Source organism: Rhinolophus sinicus, linkage group LG03 (genome assembly GCF_036562045.2).
Source record: "Rhinolophus sinicus isolate RSC01 linkage group LG03, ASM3656204v1, whole genome shotgun sequence".
Classification (NCBI taxonomy): domain Eukaryota; kingdom Metazoa; phylum Chordata; class Mammalia; order Chiroptera; family Rhinolophidae; genus Rhinolophus; species Rhinolophus sinicus.
In genome coordinates, this window is record NC_133753.1 from 106,912,585 (window position 1) to 106,932,003 (window position 19,419).

The 19,419-nt window shown below is 38.9% G+C and overlaps 1 protein-coding gene across 1 annotated transcript in view; it reads left to right on the forward strand.

The window, feature by feature from the left end:
• GALNT17 (polypeptide N-acetylgalactosaminyltransferase 17) overlaps positions 1–19,419 on the forward strand; it is a 514,547-nt gene that overhangs the window by 187,666 nt on the left and 307,462 nt on the right. The window contains exon 2 of the mRNA XM_019715773.2: positions 17,924–18,107. Coding sequence (XP_019571332.2) covers positions 17,924–18,107 — 184 coding nt within the window. The remainder of the gene's footprint in view (positions 1–17,923; positions 18,108–19,419) is intronic.

A 19,419-nucleotide genomic window follows, 5' to 3' on the forward strand; every position in this document is an offset into this window, starting at 1 on the left:
TAGATGAATGGATAAAGAAGTTGTGGTATATATACACAATGGAATACTATTCGGCAGTAAGAAAAGATGATATAGGAACATTTGTGACAACATGGATGGATCTTGAGAGAGTAATGCTGAGCGAAATAAGTCAGACAGAAAAAGCAGAGAACCATGTGATTTCACTGATATGTGGTATATAAACCAAAAACAACAAAAGAACAAGACAAACAAATGAGAAACAGAAACTCATAGACACAGACAATAGTTTAGTAAGGGGGGTGGGGGGTGGGAGATGAGGGTAAGGGGGATCAAATATATGGTGATGGAAGGAGAACTGACTCTGGGTGGTGAACAAACAATGGGATTTATAGATGATGTAATACAGAATTGTACACCTGAAATCTATGTAATTTTACTAACAATTGTCATCCCAATAAATTTAATAATAATAAAAAAAAGATACGATGGCTAAATGAATAAGGAAAAAAAAAATGAAAGAACTCTACAAGAACTTTCTGACTCCATCAGAAAGAGCAATATAAGAATAAAGGGCATACCAGAAGGAGAAGAAAGAGAGAAGGGAACAGAGAATATATTCAAACAAATTGTCGATGAGAACTTCCCAAACTTGTGGACAGAACTGGATCCTCGACTCCAAGAAGCAAATAGAACACCTAATTACCTCAATCCCAACAGGCCTTCTCCAAGGCACATTGTATTGAAGCTGTCTAAAATCAATGACAAAGAAAGAATCCTCAAGGCAGCCAGGGAAAAAAAGACGGTAACCTACAAAGGAAAGCCCATTAGATTATGATCAGATTTTTCAGCAGAAACTCTACTAGCCAGGAGGGAGTGGAAACAAATATTCAAACAATCAAAAGAGAGAAATTAATAGCCAAGAATAATATATCCAGCAAAGATATCCTTTAGATATGAAGGAGGAATAAAGACCTTTCCAGACACACAGAAGCTGAGGGAATTTTCTATTACACGACCTGCACTACAAGAAATACTAAAGGTGCTATTCAACCACCATTAACAGGGACAATTTGTGGCAACCACAACATAAAAAGGGGGAGAGTAAAGGCCTGAACCATAATATGGGAATGGAGAAAGTAAGCGTGCTGAAGAAAATGGAATACTCTAAATAGCAAACTTTCTTTTACATAAACTTAAGGGTAACCACTCAATAACAATCCAGAACTGAAATACATACTGTAATAAAAGAAGAAACAGAGGGAAACATCATAGAATACCACCACACAGAAATAATAGACAACAACAAAAAGGCAAAGAAACAATGGAGATACAGTCTTACCAGAAAACTAAAAATAGAATGACAGGAAATCCTCACATGTCAATAATCACCCTAAATGTAAATGGACTGAACTCACCAATAAAAGGCACAGAGTAGCAGATTGGATCAAAAAACTGAACCCAACCATATGCTGCCTCCAAGAGACACATCTCAGCTACAAGGACAAGCATAGACTCAAAGTGAAAGGGTGGAAATTGACACTCCAAGCAAATGGTACCCAGAGAAAATCAGGTGTAGCCATAATGATATCAGATGAAACAGACTTCAGGGTGAAAAAGGTAACAAGAGACAAAGATGGACATTTCACAATGGTAAAGGGGACTAAACAGTCATCAATACTTATGCCCCCAATCAGGGAGCACTGAAATATACCAAGCAACTACTAACAGAACTAAAGGGAGAAATTGACCAAAAGACAATTATACTAGGGGACTTAAATACATCATTGACAGCTATGGATAGATCATCCAAACAGAAAATAAATAACGAAATAGCAGCCCTATATGGCACATTAGATGAAATGGACATTATTGACATATATAGAGCACTTCATCCTAAAACATCAGATATACATTTTTTTATAGTGTACATGGAACATTCTCAAGGATAGACCATATATTGGGACATAAATTCAGCCTCAGCAAATTTAAGAAGATTGAAATCATACCAAGCATATTCTCTAATCACAAGGCTTTGAAATTGGATATCAAATGCAAAGAGAAAGCAGGAAATAACACAAATACATGGAGATTAAACAACATACTTTTAAGAACGACCGGGTCAAAGAACAAATTAGAGGAGAGATCAAAAGATACATAGAAACAAATGACAATGAAAATACATCCTACCAAAATTTTTGGGATGCAGCGAAAGCAGTTTTAAGAGGGAAATTTATATCATTACAGGCCTATATCAAGAAAGAAGAAAAATCCCAAATAAATAACCTCATGTTACACCTTAAGAAGTAGAAAAGGAAGAACAAATGAAACCCAAGGTCAGCAGAAGAAAGGAAATAACAAAAATCATAGCAGAACTAAATGAAATAGAGAACAAAAAGAAAAAGACAATAGAAAAAATTAATGTGACAAAGAGTTGGTTCTTTGAAAAAATTAACAAAATTGACAAACCCGTGCCTAGACTGACTTAGATAAAAAGAGAGAAGACACTAATTAACAAAATCAGAAATGAAAAAAGGAAAGTTGTCACTGACACCATAGAAATACAAAGGATCATCCAAGAATACTATGAAGGACTATCTGCCATCAAATTCAATAACCTAGAAGAAATGGACAAGTTTTTAGAAACATGTAGCCTTCCAAGGCTGAACCATGAAGAACTGGAAAATCAAACAGACCAATCACCAGTAACGAAATTGAATCAGTCATCCAAAACCTTCCCAAAAGCAAAAGTCCGGGACCAGATGGCTTCACTAGTGAATTCTACCAAATCTTCAAAGAGGATTTAATACCAATCCTGCTCAAACTCTTCCAAAAAATTGAAGAAGAGAGAGTACTCCTCAACTCATTTTATGAGGCCAGCATTACCCTGGTACCAAAACCTGGTAAGGACAACACAAAAAAAGAAAATCACAGACCAATATCTCTGATGAATACAGATGCAAAAATCCTGAACAAAATTCTAGCAAATCGAATGCAACACTGCGTTAAAAAGATTATTCATCACGACCAAGTGGGGTCCATCCCCGGGGCACAAGTCCTTGCCAGAGCAATCAGGCAAGAGAAAGAAATAAAAGGCATCCAAATGGGAATTAAGTATTTAAATTGTCACTCTTTACAGATGACATGATGCTATGTATAGAAACCCCTAAAGACTCTACCAAAAAGCTATTAGAAACAATCAACGAATACAGTAAAGTTGCTGGCTGCAAAATCAACGTACAAATGTCCATTGCATTCCTATATACTAACAATGAAATCTCAGAAAAAGAAATACAAAAAACAATTTCTTTTGCAATTGCAGCAAAAAGAATAAAATACCTAGGAATAAACTTAATCAAGGTTGTGAAAGACCTATATGCTGAAAACTATAAGACATTTTTAAAGAAATTGAAGAAGACACAAAGAAATGGAAAGACATTCCATGCTCATGAATTGGAAGAATCAACATAGTTAAAATGGCCATATTACCCAAAGCAATATACAGATTTAATGCAATCCCCATCAAAATTCCAATGACATTTTTTAAAGAAATAGAACAAAAAATCATCAGATTTGTTTGGAAACACAAAAGACCACGAATAGTCAAAGTCATCTTAAGAAAAAAGAATAATACTTGTATCACACTCCCTGACTTTAGCTTGTACTACAGGGCTACAATAATCAAAACAGCATAGTATTGGCAGAAAAATAGACACATAGACCAATGAAATAGAATTGAGAACCCAGAAATAAAACCACATGAATATGGACAGATAATTTTTGACAAAAAAACAAAAAACATACAATGGAGAAAAGACAGCCTCTTCAATAAATGGTGCTGGGAGAATTGGAAAGCCACGTGCAAAAGAATGAAACTGGACTGCTATTTGTTACCATGTACCAAAATTAATTCAAAATGGATCAAAGACTTAAGCATAAGACCTGACACAATAAACTGCATAGAAGAAAACATAGGTACTAAACTTACGGACCTTGGGTTCAAAGAGCATTTTATGAATTTGACTCCAAAGGCAATGGAAGTAAAAGCTATAATAAACAAATGGGACTATATGAAACTTAAAAGGTCTGCACAGCAAAAGAAATCTTCGACAAAACAAAGAGGCAACCAAGTGAATGGGAGAAGTTTTTTGCAAACAGTGCCTCCGATAAGGGGCTAATATCCAAAATATACAAGGAACAAACAACCCAATTGAAAAATGGGCAGAGGACCTGAAGAGACATTTCTCCAAAGAGGACATACAAATGGCAAATAGACATATGAAGAAATGCTCAACATCACTACTCATCAGAGAAATGCAAATAAAAACCACAATGAGCTATCACCTCACCCCAGTCAGAATGGCTATCATCAACAAGAGAAATAGTAACAAGTGTTAGAGAGGCTGTGGAGAAAAAGGAACCCTCATACACTGTTGGTGGGAATGCAGATTGGTGCAGCCGTTATGGAAGGCAGTGTGGAGGTTTCTCAAAAAATAACAGATAGAATTACTACATGGCCCAGCAATCCCTCTCCTGGTTATCTACCCAAAAAATCTGAAAACATTTATACATAAAGACACGTGTGTTCCAATGTTCATTGCAGCTTTCTTTATGGTGGCCAAGACATGGAAACAACCAAAATGTCCTTCGATAGACGAATGGATAAAGAAGTTGTGGTATATGTACACAATGGAATACTATTCGGTGGTAAGAAAAGATGATATAGGAATATTTGTGACAACATGGATGGATCTTGAGAGTATAATGCTAAGCGAAATAAGTCAGACAGAAAAAGCAGAGAACCATATGATTTCACTGATATGTGGTATATAAACCCAAAACAACAAAAGAACAAGACAAATAAATGAGAAACAAAAACTCAGACACAGACGATAGTTTAGTGGTTACCAGAGGGTGAGGGGGTTGGCGGGTGGGAGATGAGTGTAAGGGGTATCAAATATATGGTCATGGAAGGAGAACTGACTCTGTCTGGGTGATGAACGCACAATGGGATTTATAGATGATGTGATACAGAATTGTACACCTGAAATCTATGTAATTTTACTAACAATTGTCACCCCAATAAATTAAAAAAAAATAAACATAAAAAAAAATTGTCTCCCCAATACATTAAAAAAAGGAAAAAAAAAAGTTGTGGTGCATATATACAGTGGAATATTACTTGGCCATTACAAAGAATGAAATCTTTGGTGTGCAAAAGCATAGATGGAGTTTTAGGTTATTATGCTAAGTGAAGTAAGTCAGACCAAGACAGATAAATACTACATGGGCTTATTTATATTTGGAAACTAGAAAACAAAACAAATGAACAAACAAAACATTACAGACTCATAGATACAGAGAATAAACTGTTGGTTGCCAGATGGGAGGGGATTTGGGGAGCTGGGTGAAAAAGTTCAAGGGATTAAGAAGTACAAATTGGCAGTTACATAACAGTCATGGGGATGTAAAGTGCAGCATAGAGAACATCGGCAATAATGTTGCAAGAACTATGTATAGTGCCAGGTGGGTACTTGAATAATCGAGGGATCACTTCTTAAATTATATAAATGTGTAATCACTATGCTGTACACCTGAAACTAATATAAAATAATATTGAATGTCAATTGTAATTGAAAAAACTAATTATTAAAACATAGAAGTTCTTTTATTATTTAGTGTTTGGGAAATTGTTTGACTATTTGAGTAAAATAATGTAGAGCGTTACCTGCCAGGATAGATATAATATTTCTCAGGCACCATGCGTCTTTAATTATTATTGCTTTATATCCTAACTTCATATTAGATAGGGCAACCCCTCATTTTTCTTCTTTTACAAAAATGTCTTAAATTTTATTTCTTCTGTGTTCTTCTGGGTTAATTTTAGAACCTTTTGTTATGTTCCAGAAATACACATCTCCATTGGAATTACATTGGACCTACACAGCAGGCCCTCGAATAACACCATTTCGTTCACGGTCATTTCATTACAACATTGATGGGATGCTGTAGGAACTTAACTCTTGGTTATATGATTTAGCTTGTGGAAAACTGGTTTTGTTATATGTTGTTTCACGTAAAGTTGCAGAACCTACTGATGAAGTTAAGTGAGGACTTACTGTACACTAAAAAAGAAAATTGTATCTTCATATCTTCATCTTCTAATTCAAAATCATGTCTCCCTCTGCCAATTTATGTATGTCTGATTTTATTTCATTTAGTAAACTTTCATAATTTTGTCCTGTTGGTTAAAGTTATTTCTAGGTATACTACAATGTTTGTTGCTTTTACAAATAGTTTTTTTTGTTCTTGTTGTTGTTTTTTAACATTCTACATTCTAGTTGGTTATGGCTGAGATACAAAAGTATTAACACATGACCATGATCATGTATCTGCCCCAGTGCAGGCATTCTGCTGTTTTTACCCTCGTGGAAGCACTTACTTCACTGACATGACCATCTCCAGGGTCACCAAGGCCATGTTCACTGCCGAACCAAATGGCCTTTTCCAGGATTGATTTCTCTGTGAGTTTCATCAGTGCAGACTCTGTTCTACTTTATGACTATAAATATACTACAATATGTAGTCTTAACCCCTCTTCTCCTAATAGATGTTTTTCCTATGGATGTTTAATTTTCATTCTCAACATCACTGTATAATAAAAGGCCCCAAGTTCAATCTCCAGATCTTATCTCTATTCATCCATATACGCAACAGTTTTTAAGACCTTTCTATGTGTCAGGCACTGGACTTACCATATCCCTGCCCTTAAGGAGAGTACCTAGACATCTTCCTACAGGGGTAGGTAAGATGCTGTACGTGTCAGGATCCCAGCAGGAAACAGATGGCACACTCAGAAGGGGTGATTGAAGAAATTTAGCAAAACATTTACAAAGGTTTGGGCAGAGTTAAGGGAAATCAGCAATGACAAAGGATGGTGAATGACTGCAGGGCTGGCAACAGAGGAGGGAGAGGTTGCTATACCAAGGGCTGAAGGGGCCAGAGGAGGGAGCGGTTGACAGAACCCAGTTGAGTTGTGACCCTAGGCTAATCTGCAGAGAGGGCTGCCTGATTGCAGCTGGGGAACAGAAGAATGCAGCCTCTACCAAACCACTGCCCAGTCGGGAGGGAGCTGTGGGAGAAATATCCCAACCTCTCTCTTTCTGTCAGTCTCCTCAAAGTGCCTCCTGTTTGTTGCACCCAACCCAAAGCAAGGGAACCCTTGATGCTTTCTATACACGTCTGTCTCCTGGAGCATGCAGCAGGGAAAAAGGGGGGAGAGTGGGTCTGGATAGAAGCATGAAGTCCATTCAGTATAGGGGCTATGGGATGACTGACCTCAGTTTGGTCTTCGTCCCTTTATCCTCACTTCTTGTCTAAGGACACCACTTGGCTATGCAGTTTTCAGCTAAAATAACTCAGGAGGCAGTGCCAGATGGAGAAGAAAGGAATCATGAGTCGTCCCAGGCCCTGGTGCCAAGTAGCCATCCCATTCTCTTTTCTGTTTTTGCTGCTGCTTCTTCCCTTTGCCAATTGTAACTTCCATGCCTACAAGTTCATATCAATTTGCAGCAGCTGCAATTACTTCTGGCTGAGGAGCAAAGGGCACTTTCAGAAAAGAAGTCTCCCTGGTTCATGGAGTCATCCCAACCTGCTCCATTGGCAGCTTTTCCCAGCTAAGTGAAGACCAACTTGAGCTTTGCTGGTGAACTTGAACTCTTATTTGCCAACAGTTTCTAGGATCTGCTAAGTAAGCACAATAAAATGCCAGTGAAAGTTTTTTCTGCTTTGTTGAAACTTTCTGGGAGATGAATTTGGGGGTAAAATGAGAGCACATGAACCACAAAACATAAAATTTATAGTTGTCATGTTGCACTGTGAGGAATGGTCTTTTTGAGGCTGCTAAGTGGGAACCTTTGACGATGGAAGAAATAATGCCACAGGAAGGGGAAGAAGATCTCACTGGGAGCCATCATTCCCGGTGTGTCCCTGGTAGGGTTAGCATGCATTCCTAGGCTTTTAAAGATTTTTATTAAAAATATAGTTAGCATGCAATTATATGTTAGTTTCAGGTGTACACCATAGTTATTCAACATTTATATACCTAAAAAAGTAATCAGCACGATGAGTCTAGCAAACATCTGCCACCGTACTATGCTATCACAATATTACTGACTATATTCCCTGGCTGTCCCCATGACTAATTGGTTTTATATCTGGAAATTTGAACCTCCTATTCCTCTTCACCTTTTCCCTCCTTTTAAAAAACTTTCAATTATAGTTGACATTCAATATTATTTCACATTAATTTCTGGTGTACTGCATAGTGGGGAAACATTTAAATAATTTAAGAAGTGATCCCCGACTAGTCTAGTACCCACCTGGCACTACACATAGTTATTACCATATTATTGGCTATATTCTCTATGCTTTACTTTACATCCCATGACTGTTTTGTAACTACCAATTTGTACTTCTTAATTCCTTCACCTTTTTCACCCGATCCCTATACCCCTCTCATCTATCACCCCGATAAATCTAGTACCCATCTCACACCATACATAGTTACTAAAATATTATTGACTAAATCCTTATGCTGTACCCTACATACCATGACCACTTTGTCACAACCAATTTGCACTTCTTAATCCCTGCCCATTTTCATTCTACCCCCTCAACACCCCCTCCCATATGACAGCCATCAAAATGTTCTCTGTATCTATGAGTTGGTTTCTGTTCTGTTTGTTAATTTTGTTCTTAGAATCCACATACAAGTGAAATCACATTGCATTTGTCTTTCTCTGTCTGACACACTCCATTCAGCACAATACCCTTCATGTCCATCCATGCCACTGCAGATGGCAAAAAACCATTCCCTTCCATGGCTGAACAACATCCATTATATATGAGGTTGGACAGTTAAATTTATGAACTCATCCTAGAAAAAGTGCTACATACCTCATTGCTGAATATCACTCTGGTCACCTTCAAAGTCCTCCCCTTGGGAAGCTATGCACTGACACCAGTGCCTAGTCCACCCTTCAAAGAAATTTTGGAACTCTTTTCTGGAATGGCCATCAGAGCTTTGGTTGTATTACTCTTGATGTCCTGAATGTCATCAAAATGTCTTTCTTTCAATATTTCCTTTATCTTCAGGTAAAGAAAGAAGTCATTGGGGGCCAGATCATGTGAATAGGGAGGGTGTTCCAATACAGTTATTTGTTTACTGGCTAAAAACTCCCTCACAGACAGCGCCATGTGAGCTGATGGTGCATTCGTGATGCAAGAGCCATGAATTGTAGGCGAAAAGTTCGGGTCTTTTTTGTCTTATTTTTTCATGCAGCCTTTTCAGTACTTCCAAATGGTAAACTTGGTTAACTGTTTGTCCAGTTGGTACAAATTTATAATGAATAATCCCTCTGATATTAAAAAAGGTTAGCAAGAAGTTCACGAACTTAATTGTCAGACCTCGTATGCACCACTTTCTCTTTATCCATTTGTCCATCGACAGACACCTAGGTTACATCCACATTTTGACCATTGTAAATAATGACGTAATTAATATATGGATGTACACATCCCACCAAAGTAGCATTTTGGGTTTCTTTGAATAAATATCCAGAAGTGGGATTATTGGGTTTTTCTTTGTCTCTTGTTATAGCCTTTGTTTTAAAGTCTATTTTGTCTGTTATATGTATTGCTATCATATTGCTACCCAGCTTTTTAAAATTTTTATTTCCATTCTCTTTTTCCATCCTTTACTTTCAGCCTGTGTATGTCTTTCAGTCTGAAGTGAGTCTTTTGTTGGCATGATGTATAAGGGTTTTTTGTTTGTTTGTTTGTTTTCTTATCCATTCAGCCACCCTGTGTTTTTGATTGAACCTTTTAATCCAGTTTCATTGAAAACAATTATTGATAGATATATAGTTATTGCCATTTTATTCATATTTTTGATCTTTTCTTATTCCAACTTAAAGAAGTCCCTCTAATATTCCTTGTAATACTTGTTTGGTGGTGATGAACTGGTTTAGCTTTTTCTTGTCTGGGATGCTCTTTATCTTCAATTCTAAATGATAGCTTTGCTTTGTAAAGTAATCTTGGTTGTAGATCCTTGCTTATCATCACTTTCAATATTTCCTCCCTATCCTTTCTGGCCTGCAAGGTCTCTGTTGAGAAATTAGCTGATAGTCTTATGGGAGCTCCCTTGTAGGTAACCAACTGCTTTTCTCTTGTTCCTTTTAGGATTCTCTTTGTCTTTAACCTTTACCATTTTAATTATAATGTGTCTTAGTGTGGGAGTGTTTGGGTTCTTTTTATGTGTGTGTGTGAGTCTCTATACTTCCTGGGCTTGTATGTCTTATTTCCTTCCCCAGGTTAGGAAAGTTTTCAGTCATTATTTCTTCAAATAGATTCTCAGTCTCTTGCTTTCTCTCTTCTCCTTCTGTATACTATGATGCAAATGTTGTTACACTTGATGTTGTCCCAGAGGTTTCTTAAGCTCTCCTCATATTTTTTGGATTCTTTTCTCTTTTCTCTTTTTGATGTTCTGATTGGATGTTTTCTGTTACCTGGTCTTCCTGATTGTTGATTCCATCCTTTGCTTCATCTAGTCTGCTGGTGATTCCTTCTAGAGCATTCTTCATTTCAGTTATTGTATTCTTCACATCTAATTGATTCTTTCTTATGGTTTCTGTGTCCTTTTTTATGCTTGCTATCTCTTTGTTGAAGTTATCACTAAGTTCCTTGAGCATCCTTATAACTATTGTTTTGAACTCTGTATCTGGTAGGTTGCTTGCCTCCATTTTATTTAGTTCTTTTTCTGGAATTTTCTCCTGTTCTTTAACTTTTGGATATATTTCTTTGTTTCCTCATTTTGACCGCCTTTCTATGTTTGTTTCTATGTATTTTGTAGGGCTACTAGGTCTCCCAGTCTTGCCTGGTGGCCTGATGTAGTAGGGGTTCTCTAGGGTCTAGTGGCACAGTCTTCCTGGTCACCTGAGTCAGGTGTTCCAGAAGTGTAGGTTGTGTGACCCCTCCTGTTATAGTTGAGCCTTGATTGCTGTTGGCATGTCAGTGCGTGGGATTGACCATCAGGCTGACTGGCTGTGGGGTTTAGCCATATGCACACCTTAGGTGATACTGTGCGAGGGGCTTACCCCATGGTGTAGGATTTGCCTCAGCAGGCTCTGGTGCCTGTTGAGACTGCCCTTTGTGTGTGTTGCTTTTGGGGCTAATTGGGTGGTGCTCTGCTGTGGTCTTGAGGCCAACCTGCAAGTATGTTGGTTCTGGGGCTTCTTGGGAGGGGCTCTGGTGCAGGCCCAGGTCAGCCACTGCCTGTGACCAGCTGGGGACTACCTGGTAGGAACTACCAAGTGATCCATGGTTGGTCGCTTCCTGTGCTGTACCTGAAGGTGGGTGGGAGAGGCCACACTGCGAACCGAGGTTGGCTGCCACCAATACGGTCTGGGGCAGCTCAGCAAAAAGCCAGGACACTCCAAGGCCTGCTGCTACCTGCCAGCTCCTGTAAAGTTCAGCTGCTAATAAAGCCTCCTGTGGTATGCAAGTTAGGTGCGGCAGGGTCCCAACTGAGTCAGCAGGGTGGAGCAGCAGAGCTCACTAGGCCAATCAGTTTCAGACTTAGCTGTAAGCATAGGGGACGGGCTCAAGGAATGATGGTGCCCACCTGCTGCAGCTCAGGAAGGGGGCCCCACACAGGGAAAATGGGGACTGTCCCTCCAGTCCTCTCCTAGATGTTACACAACTCAATCTCTCTCCATATGTTTCTGACACCCCCTGAGTCACTGTCCCTCCACCAGAGCCCAGGATGAGTGCCTGTGTGGGCCCTTAAAGAGAATGTCTGGGTTTCCCGCAGCCTTCCGTCCCACCCAAAAGGTCAGAATCCCTACTGTTTTTCACAGCTAGGTGTTGTGGGAGCTCCTCTTCCTGGCACCAGTACTCTGGGCTGGGGAGCCTAGTGTGGGGGGCTGGGGCCCCTTGCTCCTTTATGGGGAACCTCATTCTGCCCCATTCTGGTAGTTTCCCTTCTTGACTCTTGCGTTCCACGGTAGCAGGAAAACCATAGAAGGCTGAGTTTGTGGCTTGTGAGAAAAGGCCACAAGTACTGGGGAAGGAAAAGGGAAACCCAGGGTGAATGAACAGAAGTACACAAAACAAGGAGAAAAACCCATTGTCAGTGTCCTCTTTATTATCTTTTTAAATTACTCAATAGTTCACACATCATATATATCACATATATATCAGGCAAAAATTATATCATGAATAGTAGTCATGTCCACCTCCCAGCTTTAAAATGGAGCATTACCAGGAACTTTGAGGTCCTTTGTGTGTCCTTCCCTAGCCGTGATCCACTCTCTCTTTTGTGACTGTTTATAGTTTCACTACATAAGTTTGTATCTCTAAACTATATTTTGATTAGGTTGTGAAACTTTTCTATAAATGGAATTTGTATAAATGGAATTATATGTACTTCTGATACTTGCTTTTCACTTTACATTGAGTCTATGAGATTTATCTGCAAGTCATTCATTTTCCTTGCTGTACAGTATTCTTGTTTTGTGAGCTTACTACCATTTATTTACCATTCTCCATCATGTTTTCAATGCTGAGTTCTTTCCTATAGAATTTCCTGAAAAGTGCATTTATGTGTGTGTTGAGGGTTGGGAGGAATGTCTTATTCCATCTCCATTATTTTTGGATGGTTGAATAATTAATCCTCTGAGCCTCCATTTCTTCATCTCTAAACTGGTCATGGTCATGTCTACCCTGCCAGTTGAATAGACAAATGTGTATAAAAGCATTGAGAAAAAGAAAAGAAAAGAAAGAAAGGGGAGGGCATGGGAGGGGACAGGAGGGCAGGGGAGGGGAGGGAAGGGGAGGGGAGCGGAGGGAAAGGGAAGGGAAAGAAAAGGGAAGGGAAGGGAAGGGAAGGGAAGGGAAGGGAAGGGAAGGGAAGGGAAGGGAAAGCCTAAACAATAATCATCAGTGGGTGGAGAGAGGGTGGTCAAATGGATTCATGAAGACAAGCAGGAAGCTTAACCACTGGTTCACACTGAGATGTTTCTGTAATCCTGTAAGTCTCCGTTCCTTGAAGTCTTGAGCTTCAAATGTAGCTTTGATGAGAGATGATGCACACAGAGAAGAAATAAGCTTTGAAGTATGTGATTCCTGCTCTCGACATAATGAAGTATACAAGAGGAGTAGGGTCAGAGAACACTTTCTGAGCGTTGTCTATCTTTCTCCTTCTTGCTACTCAACATCCCCCTGCCCCCCCCAGCCCCTGCCCTCTGTCATGGCTACACCCCCCCACCCCTGCCATGCTGATGGCTGCCAGGTTCCTATCTCTGGACTCCTTTGCTGGCTGCACTTCCATTCTCATGTGTTTTAACCCCCAACTGGACCTCTGATCCTATCCTAATGTTCATGAATGCCCTGTATACTACATGTAGAGAATAGAACTCATTTTCTCAAACTTTCTTCTGTATGTCAAATCCTTGTGAGTGGTATGTATGACTACCCAGTCGTCAAACTGGAAACTCCAGGCTCACTCACTGCTTCCCTCTCTCTTACCGTAATAATTGTCTGTCTCCTGCCTTGTGATGGTATCTCTTAAATATTTCTCTGATCTTGCCACCACTGCCTTAAAATGGGGCCCCTGCCATCCTTTGTCTGGAATGCTGCAAGAGCCCTTGAGCTGATCTCCTTGTCTCACAGAGCCCAGGTTTTATCCTCCTTTATATCTCTAACTGTATCTAGCACCCAGGTCTATCTTTCCTTGCCAGCCATGTAACCTTAACAAACATTCTCAGACTCAGTGTCCTCATTTGTCACATAGAGATGATTATAATACCCTTCTCATGAGGTTGTCAGGAGATTAGATGTCATCACTGTTAGAGCCTGGGGTCTGTCCTTGTGCCATCCACCTTATAGGTAAAATTTATAAATCCTATCTCACATTTTGTTACTTGTTTAGGCACTGTGTCATTTATAGATAAAATTCTAAACTCAAGGGTAACCAGGGCTGCATAATGAGTTTTGCATGCCCCAGGCACTTTGGCCTTCGTGGGTTTCCTCCTCTATAAAAAAATATTAAACATATTTTGTGACTGCATTGTTATGATTTTAAAATAAATTTAAACATTTTGCTGGGCCTCCCAAAATATTGGGGGTGCTAGGTACTGTGTCTACTGTGATGACTACATAAATCCACCCTGAAAGGGACATATGCCTCCTCTCTCTCTCTCTCTCTCTCTCTCTGTCTCCAGTCTTGCTGAGGTTACTTCTCCACCACCTTCTTCTCTCCCTCCCTCTTACTCCGTCTGTCTTTGCTTATTTTCCTTTGTATGTGTGCATGTCATTAATTTTTGTTCTTTTGTTTTGTATTGCTTTTTTGGGGTTTCCTCTCTTCTTTTTCTAACTCCTTGGGTTAGATGCTTACCTCATTAATTGTCAGTCTTTCCCCACCCCCCACCAATATATGCATTAATATAGTGCCTTCCAAGTGTTGTTTTAGCACTATCCTAAGTAGTATATCAGTTTTATATATCTTCTAGTGGCACTATGATTGATTATTTGACCCATGATTGTTTTAGAAGTCTTTTTAAATTGACAAAATATGTGGGTTCCTTGTGGCATTTTAATTATTGGTTTCTTTTTTTAATTGCTTTATATTCAGAGATTATTTGTAAGATAGGTTGAGACTTGTTTGTAGTCTGTCAGTTGTTTAAATATTCCATTTGCCTGTGTAGAGAACATGTACTTATTAGAAAGTCAGGAGCAGGGTCCATTAGATCAAGTTTGTTAATTTTGTTGTGCAGTTCTTCTATATTTTTTCTAAATTTTTGTCCTTCTGATCTGTTGTATTAATACTACTGATAAATGTATTAATATTTCCCACTATGATTGTTCATTTGTTGATTTTTCCTTGTAATGTGGTCAGTTTTTGCTGTATGTAATTTGAAGCTGTATTGCTAAGTGCGTGGTAGTTTATAATTCCTTATTGTTTCCTGGTTTATTCTTACTTTAAGCTTATGTAATGACTTTATATATCCCATAAGGCTGTTTGCCCTGAATTCTGTTTTATCTGATATTAATAGAGCCATGCCAGCTTTCTGTTGATTAGTATTTGCCTGGCATATATTTTTTCTACCCATTTCCACTCTGGATTTATTTTTTTATTCATTGTATTAGTTTCAGTAACAATTTTCCACAATCACAATCTTGGTGGTTTAAAACAACAGAAATGTGTTGTCTCACAGTTCTGGGGGCTAGCAATCCAAAATCAAGGTGCTGGCAGGGCCATGCTCCCCATGAAGGCCCTCAGGAAGAATCCTTCATTGCCTCTTAGCCTCTGGGATTTGCTGGCAGTCCTTGGCATTCCTTGGCTTGTAGGTACACCCTCCAATATCTAACGGTGTCATCAACTGACCTTCTTCCTTCTGTGTTTCTGTCTCTGTCTGCGAACAAATTTATCTCTTCTTATAAGGATACCTGTTATCTTAATTCGATTATATACCCAAATAGGTTCCAATAATGGGTTTTGGGTAGACAGGGGAAACTTGTGCCTTCATAATTAAAAATTATGAAACATTTAAGGCATAAAAGGTCTCATATTCTGTGCATATTTGAGCCCCAATACTCCAGCCTTTAGTTAATGAGCAATCCACCCTTCACCCCATTGCAGCAGATACAGTCTCAACTCTGATTTTAACTTACCTCTGGGAGTTTCCCTTTTTTTCTTGCAAGCTCAGCTGTGTATTTAAAATATGTTAAAAGTTTTGTATTCAGCATTTCTAGATGCTTTACTGGAAAGTTTTCATGTTATTTTAGCCTTCCATCTTGCTGGAACCAGAATTGTCTATCACAAGTGGGTTTTTAAAATAGCCTTTTTGAGATATTTTTCACATACCAGATCACTCATCCACTTAAAGTGTACGATTTAGTGATTTTAAGTATATTTACAAAGTTGGGCAAACAGCACCACAATCTAACTCCAGAACATTTCCATCTCCCAAAAAGACACCCCATACATGTTTGCAGTCACTCCCCGTTTCCTCCCAAACCTCTCAGCTATAAGCAGACACTAATCTACTTTGTGTTGCTATAGATTTGCATATTCTGTACGTTTCATGTGAATAGAATCATACAATATGTGGTCTTTGCTGGCTAGCTTTGTTTACTTGGCATGTAATGTTTTTAAGGTTCATCCATGTTATAGTGTATATTACCACTTCATTCTTTTTATTGCCAAATATTAACCCATTGTATGGGTATAGCACATTTTGTTTATTCATCAGTTAATGGACATGTAGCTAATATGAATTCTGCTCTGATGAACATTTGTATATGAGTTTTTGTGCAGGAATATCTTTTTCTCTTGGGTATATACCTATGAATGGACTTGCTGGGTCATGTGGTAACTATGTTTAGCATTTTGAAGAAATGCCAAATTGTTTTCCAAAGTAGCTGCACCATTTTATACTCCCTTAGTAATGCTCTTTCACAGGTCTTTTTAAAACCCAGCACGGGTGATTGTACTTAAGAGTTCTTGTAGGTTTTTGAGCATGGTGAAGCTGATATTGTTGGAATGTTTGTTGCACATTGATGTGGAATGAGGGATTAAAGACCATGAAGGAGGTAGCAAGGGCAGGAGTAACCTAATTCTCTGTTTATGTTGCCTCTGTTGGGATGGTGGCAGGCAGAAAAGATGTCAGGATTCCTGGAAAACATGGTGGACAGTGGAAATGATGTCAGGTAGAAAAATGATGTTCACCTGAGCCCACCTCTGAGCTGCTTGCTCAAACTTTGCTTTCTGATCTTGATATCACAGAAAATAAATTTCTGTTTTCAGAGAAGCAGGAAAGGGAATGAATACAAATCTTGCCATTATGTGATGGAGAACCATCCCGTGATTGGAGCAGACCTGGGGGCATTTGAGTTGCCAGAGGATGCCTTCCTGGGGATGGACATCCTTCCAGGCTCTGTGGGCTGCCCACTCTGGAAGCCGAGGGAGCTGTTTACAGCTCTGGTCCATGTTCTTCCTGCCAGTGAGATTTCACTGGCAGCACGGAGACTTTTGTGGATAAAGTCCTGTGTGTGTGTGTGTGTGTGTGTGTGTGTGTTTCCCCAACTGTATACTGAGTAGCTTGAGCATTTGAAATGGTGAAAGGAGAGCTCTTAACAACAAAAGTTTTCTAGCTGAGTAATAAAACCTCCCATAACTCTAGGATTTAAAAATTGCCCATCAAGCTGTGTATTGTATAATGGAACAATAGTTATAAAGCTGCCACCATCCTGGGAACCTGCAGTTGCTCAGTGAGGCTTATTACAGAGGCCTCCTACTCTACTTGGCACAGTTATCACCCTGATGGGATTTTTCTCTGTGATTTATTCTCAAACATTTTGTAGTTCCTTTGCCATTTAGATGAAATTTAAATAAAACCATTAGGTGGAGAACTGTGTCAGGCTGTTACACACTTTAAGCTCATGACAAAATCAATCTGTATATCGTTCTCTGTTTAGATGAAATATAAACACCTGCAATTTGGCAGTTTCCTGTCATACTGGGTAGCTCCTGGCATATCTAACTTTGTTGTAATTTCCCCATGGAGAGAGGAAAACAGGCACGGGTAACAGTCGCAGTTCTCCCCCATGTCCCGTGTCCTTCTTGGTCCCCATTTTTCCCAGTTTATAGACCCCGCTGACCCCCAGGTCCCAAAAGGAGAGTCTCCTTATTGGCAACAGGACCTAACCCCACAACTCATAGTTGCCTTGCCCTTCCTCTCAATGTAAATGTGTTCAGGGCATATTCCCAAGATTGAGAAATCAAGGACATGACTTTTCCTGTTATAGGAGTGTTAAAATTTCCATTGAAGCTGCATCTGAGCTTACATGACATATCCTGGTATGGGGGTTTGCAAATAATTTCTTTTTCTCTTCCTTTTTCTAGGCTTATCCAAATCCCTTGGGCTCATTGAAGGTTATGGTGGGCGGGGCAAAGGGGGCCTTCCTGCTACCCTTTCCCCAGCTGAAGAAGAAAAAGCCAAGGGACCCCATGAGAAGTATGGCTACAATTCCTACCTCAGTGAAAAAATCTCACTGGATCGTTCCATTCCGGACTACCGTCCCACCAGGTAAGTTGTGATTCAGCCATTCAGAAGGGCTTGCCTGGTCATGTGGATGGGTGCAGACTTGAGTCTGTGACATTTTCTCATGTGATTTGTAACTAGCAAGGGAGCTTTTATCTCAGTCTCCTCCACCACCAATAAAGTGAGTAGTGTTGATTATGAAATATTCGCTAAATTAAAATTTAAATTTTTATGGACGTAATCCAGAACGATATAGAAAGGTCCACACTACAAAAATTTTTAAATAAAAACCAGAAATCACCATGATCTCCTTACCTAGAGATAGCAGCTGGTAAAATCTTGTATATTGTCTTCGAGTCTATTTTCTCTACCAATTATGAGCATATGATACATTGTTTTATCTCTTTCTTCATTTAACAGTATTTCATGAGCATTTTCTGATGTCATTAGTTATGGTCATTATTTCCACTCTTGGGAATTTGGTTATTTTTAATTTTTCATTATTTTAGATAACGCTTTGATGAATATATTCCCATTCAAGTCTTTATGTGTATTGATGTGATATTTATTTTCTTAATCCACACTTCTAAAAGTATAATCCTTAGATCATGTTGTAAGAATATTTTTTGAAGCTCTAGACACATATTGTGATATTTTTCCCAAAAAAGTTTATAGCAGTCTCTATGCCTATTGGAATTTTACTTGGCCCGTCCAAAACCAGGTGCTAAAAAATACTTTGTCAAGCTGATAGGTGAAAAAGTATATCCCATGATTGTTTCTACTTACACGTTTTATCTAAGATTCTTACCTGTGAAAAAGTTTGTTTGCATCTTAGTTGTCTTATGAAAGGTATTTGTCCTGTGCGCTCAGATTTAAGAATTATTTGTTTTTTCCTTGCGAAACAGAGAAAGGAGTTTGGTCATAGAATCAAGATGCTGGAGGAAAACCTATTTTCAGGAGTCTGCCTTGGCCTTTCAAACAGATTTTTCATTTTCTGTTTCATTTGTAGTGTCTCTCTTTTTCCATTTTGAGTATGCCCTTGTTTAGAGCAGATTATTTCTTTTTCAAATGGATTTTGTACAAATCAGTTAAGTGTCCTGGTTACTGAGAAAAGTAGATTTCAGATAAAGAAAATTATCTTAAATGGATTTAAAATTGCAGGATCAGCCGAGGAGACTGTTAAATCTCCCTGCTTAATAAGTATATATTCATTTTTGAATCAGTAGGAAAACATCCATCACCTCTGTTGGAAGCTATTTTGTATTCCTGGACTTTTGCTCTCAAAAACATCTGGCTGTTTTCATTTCCTGGTACTCTCTGATTAGCCCTTCTTATTTGGACATTGGCAAATAAACAG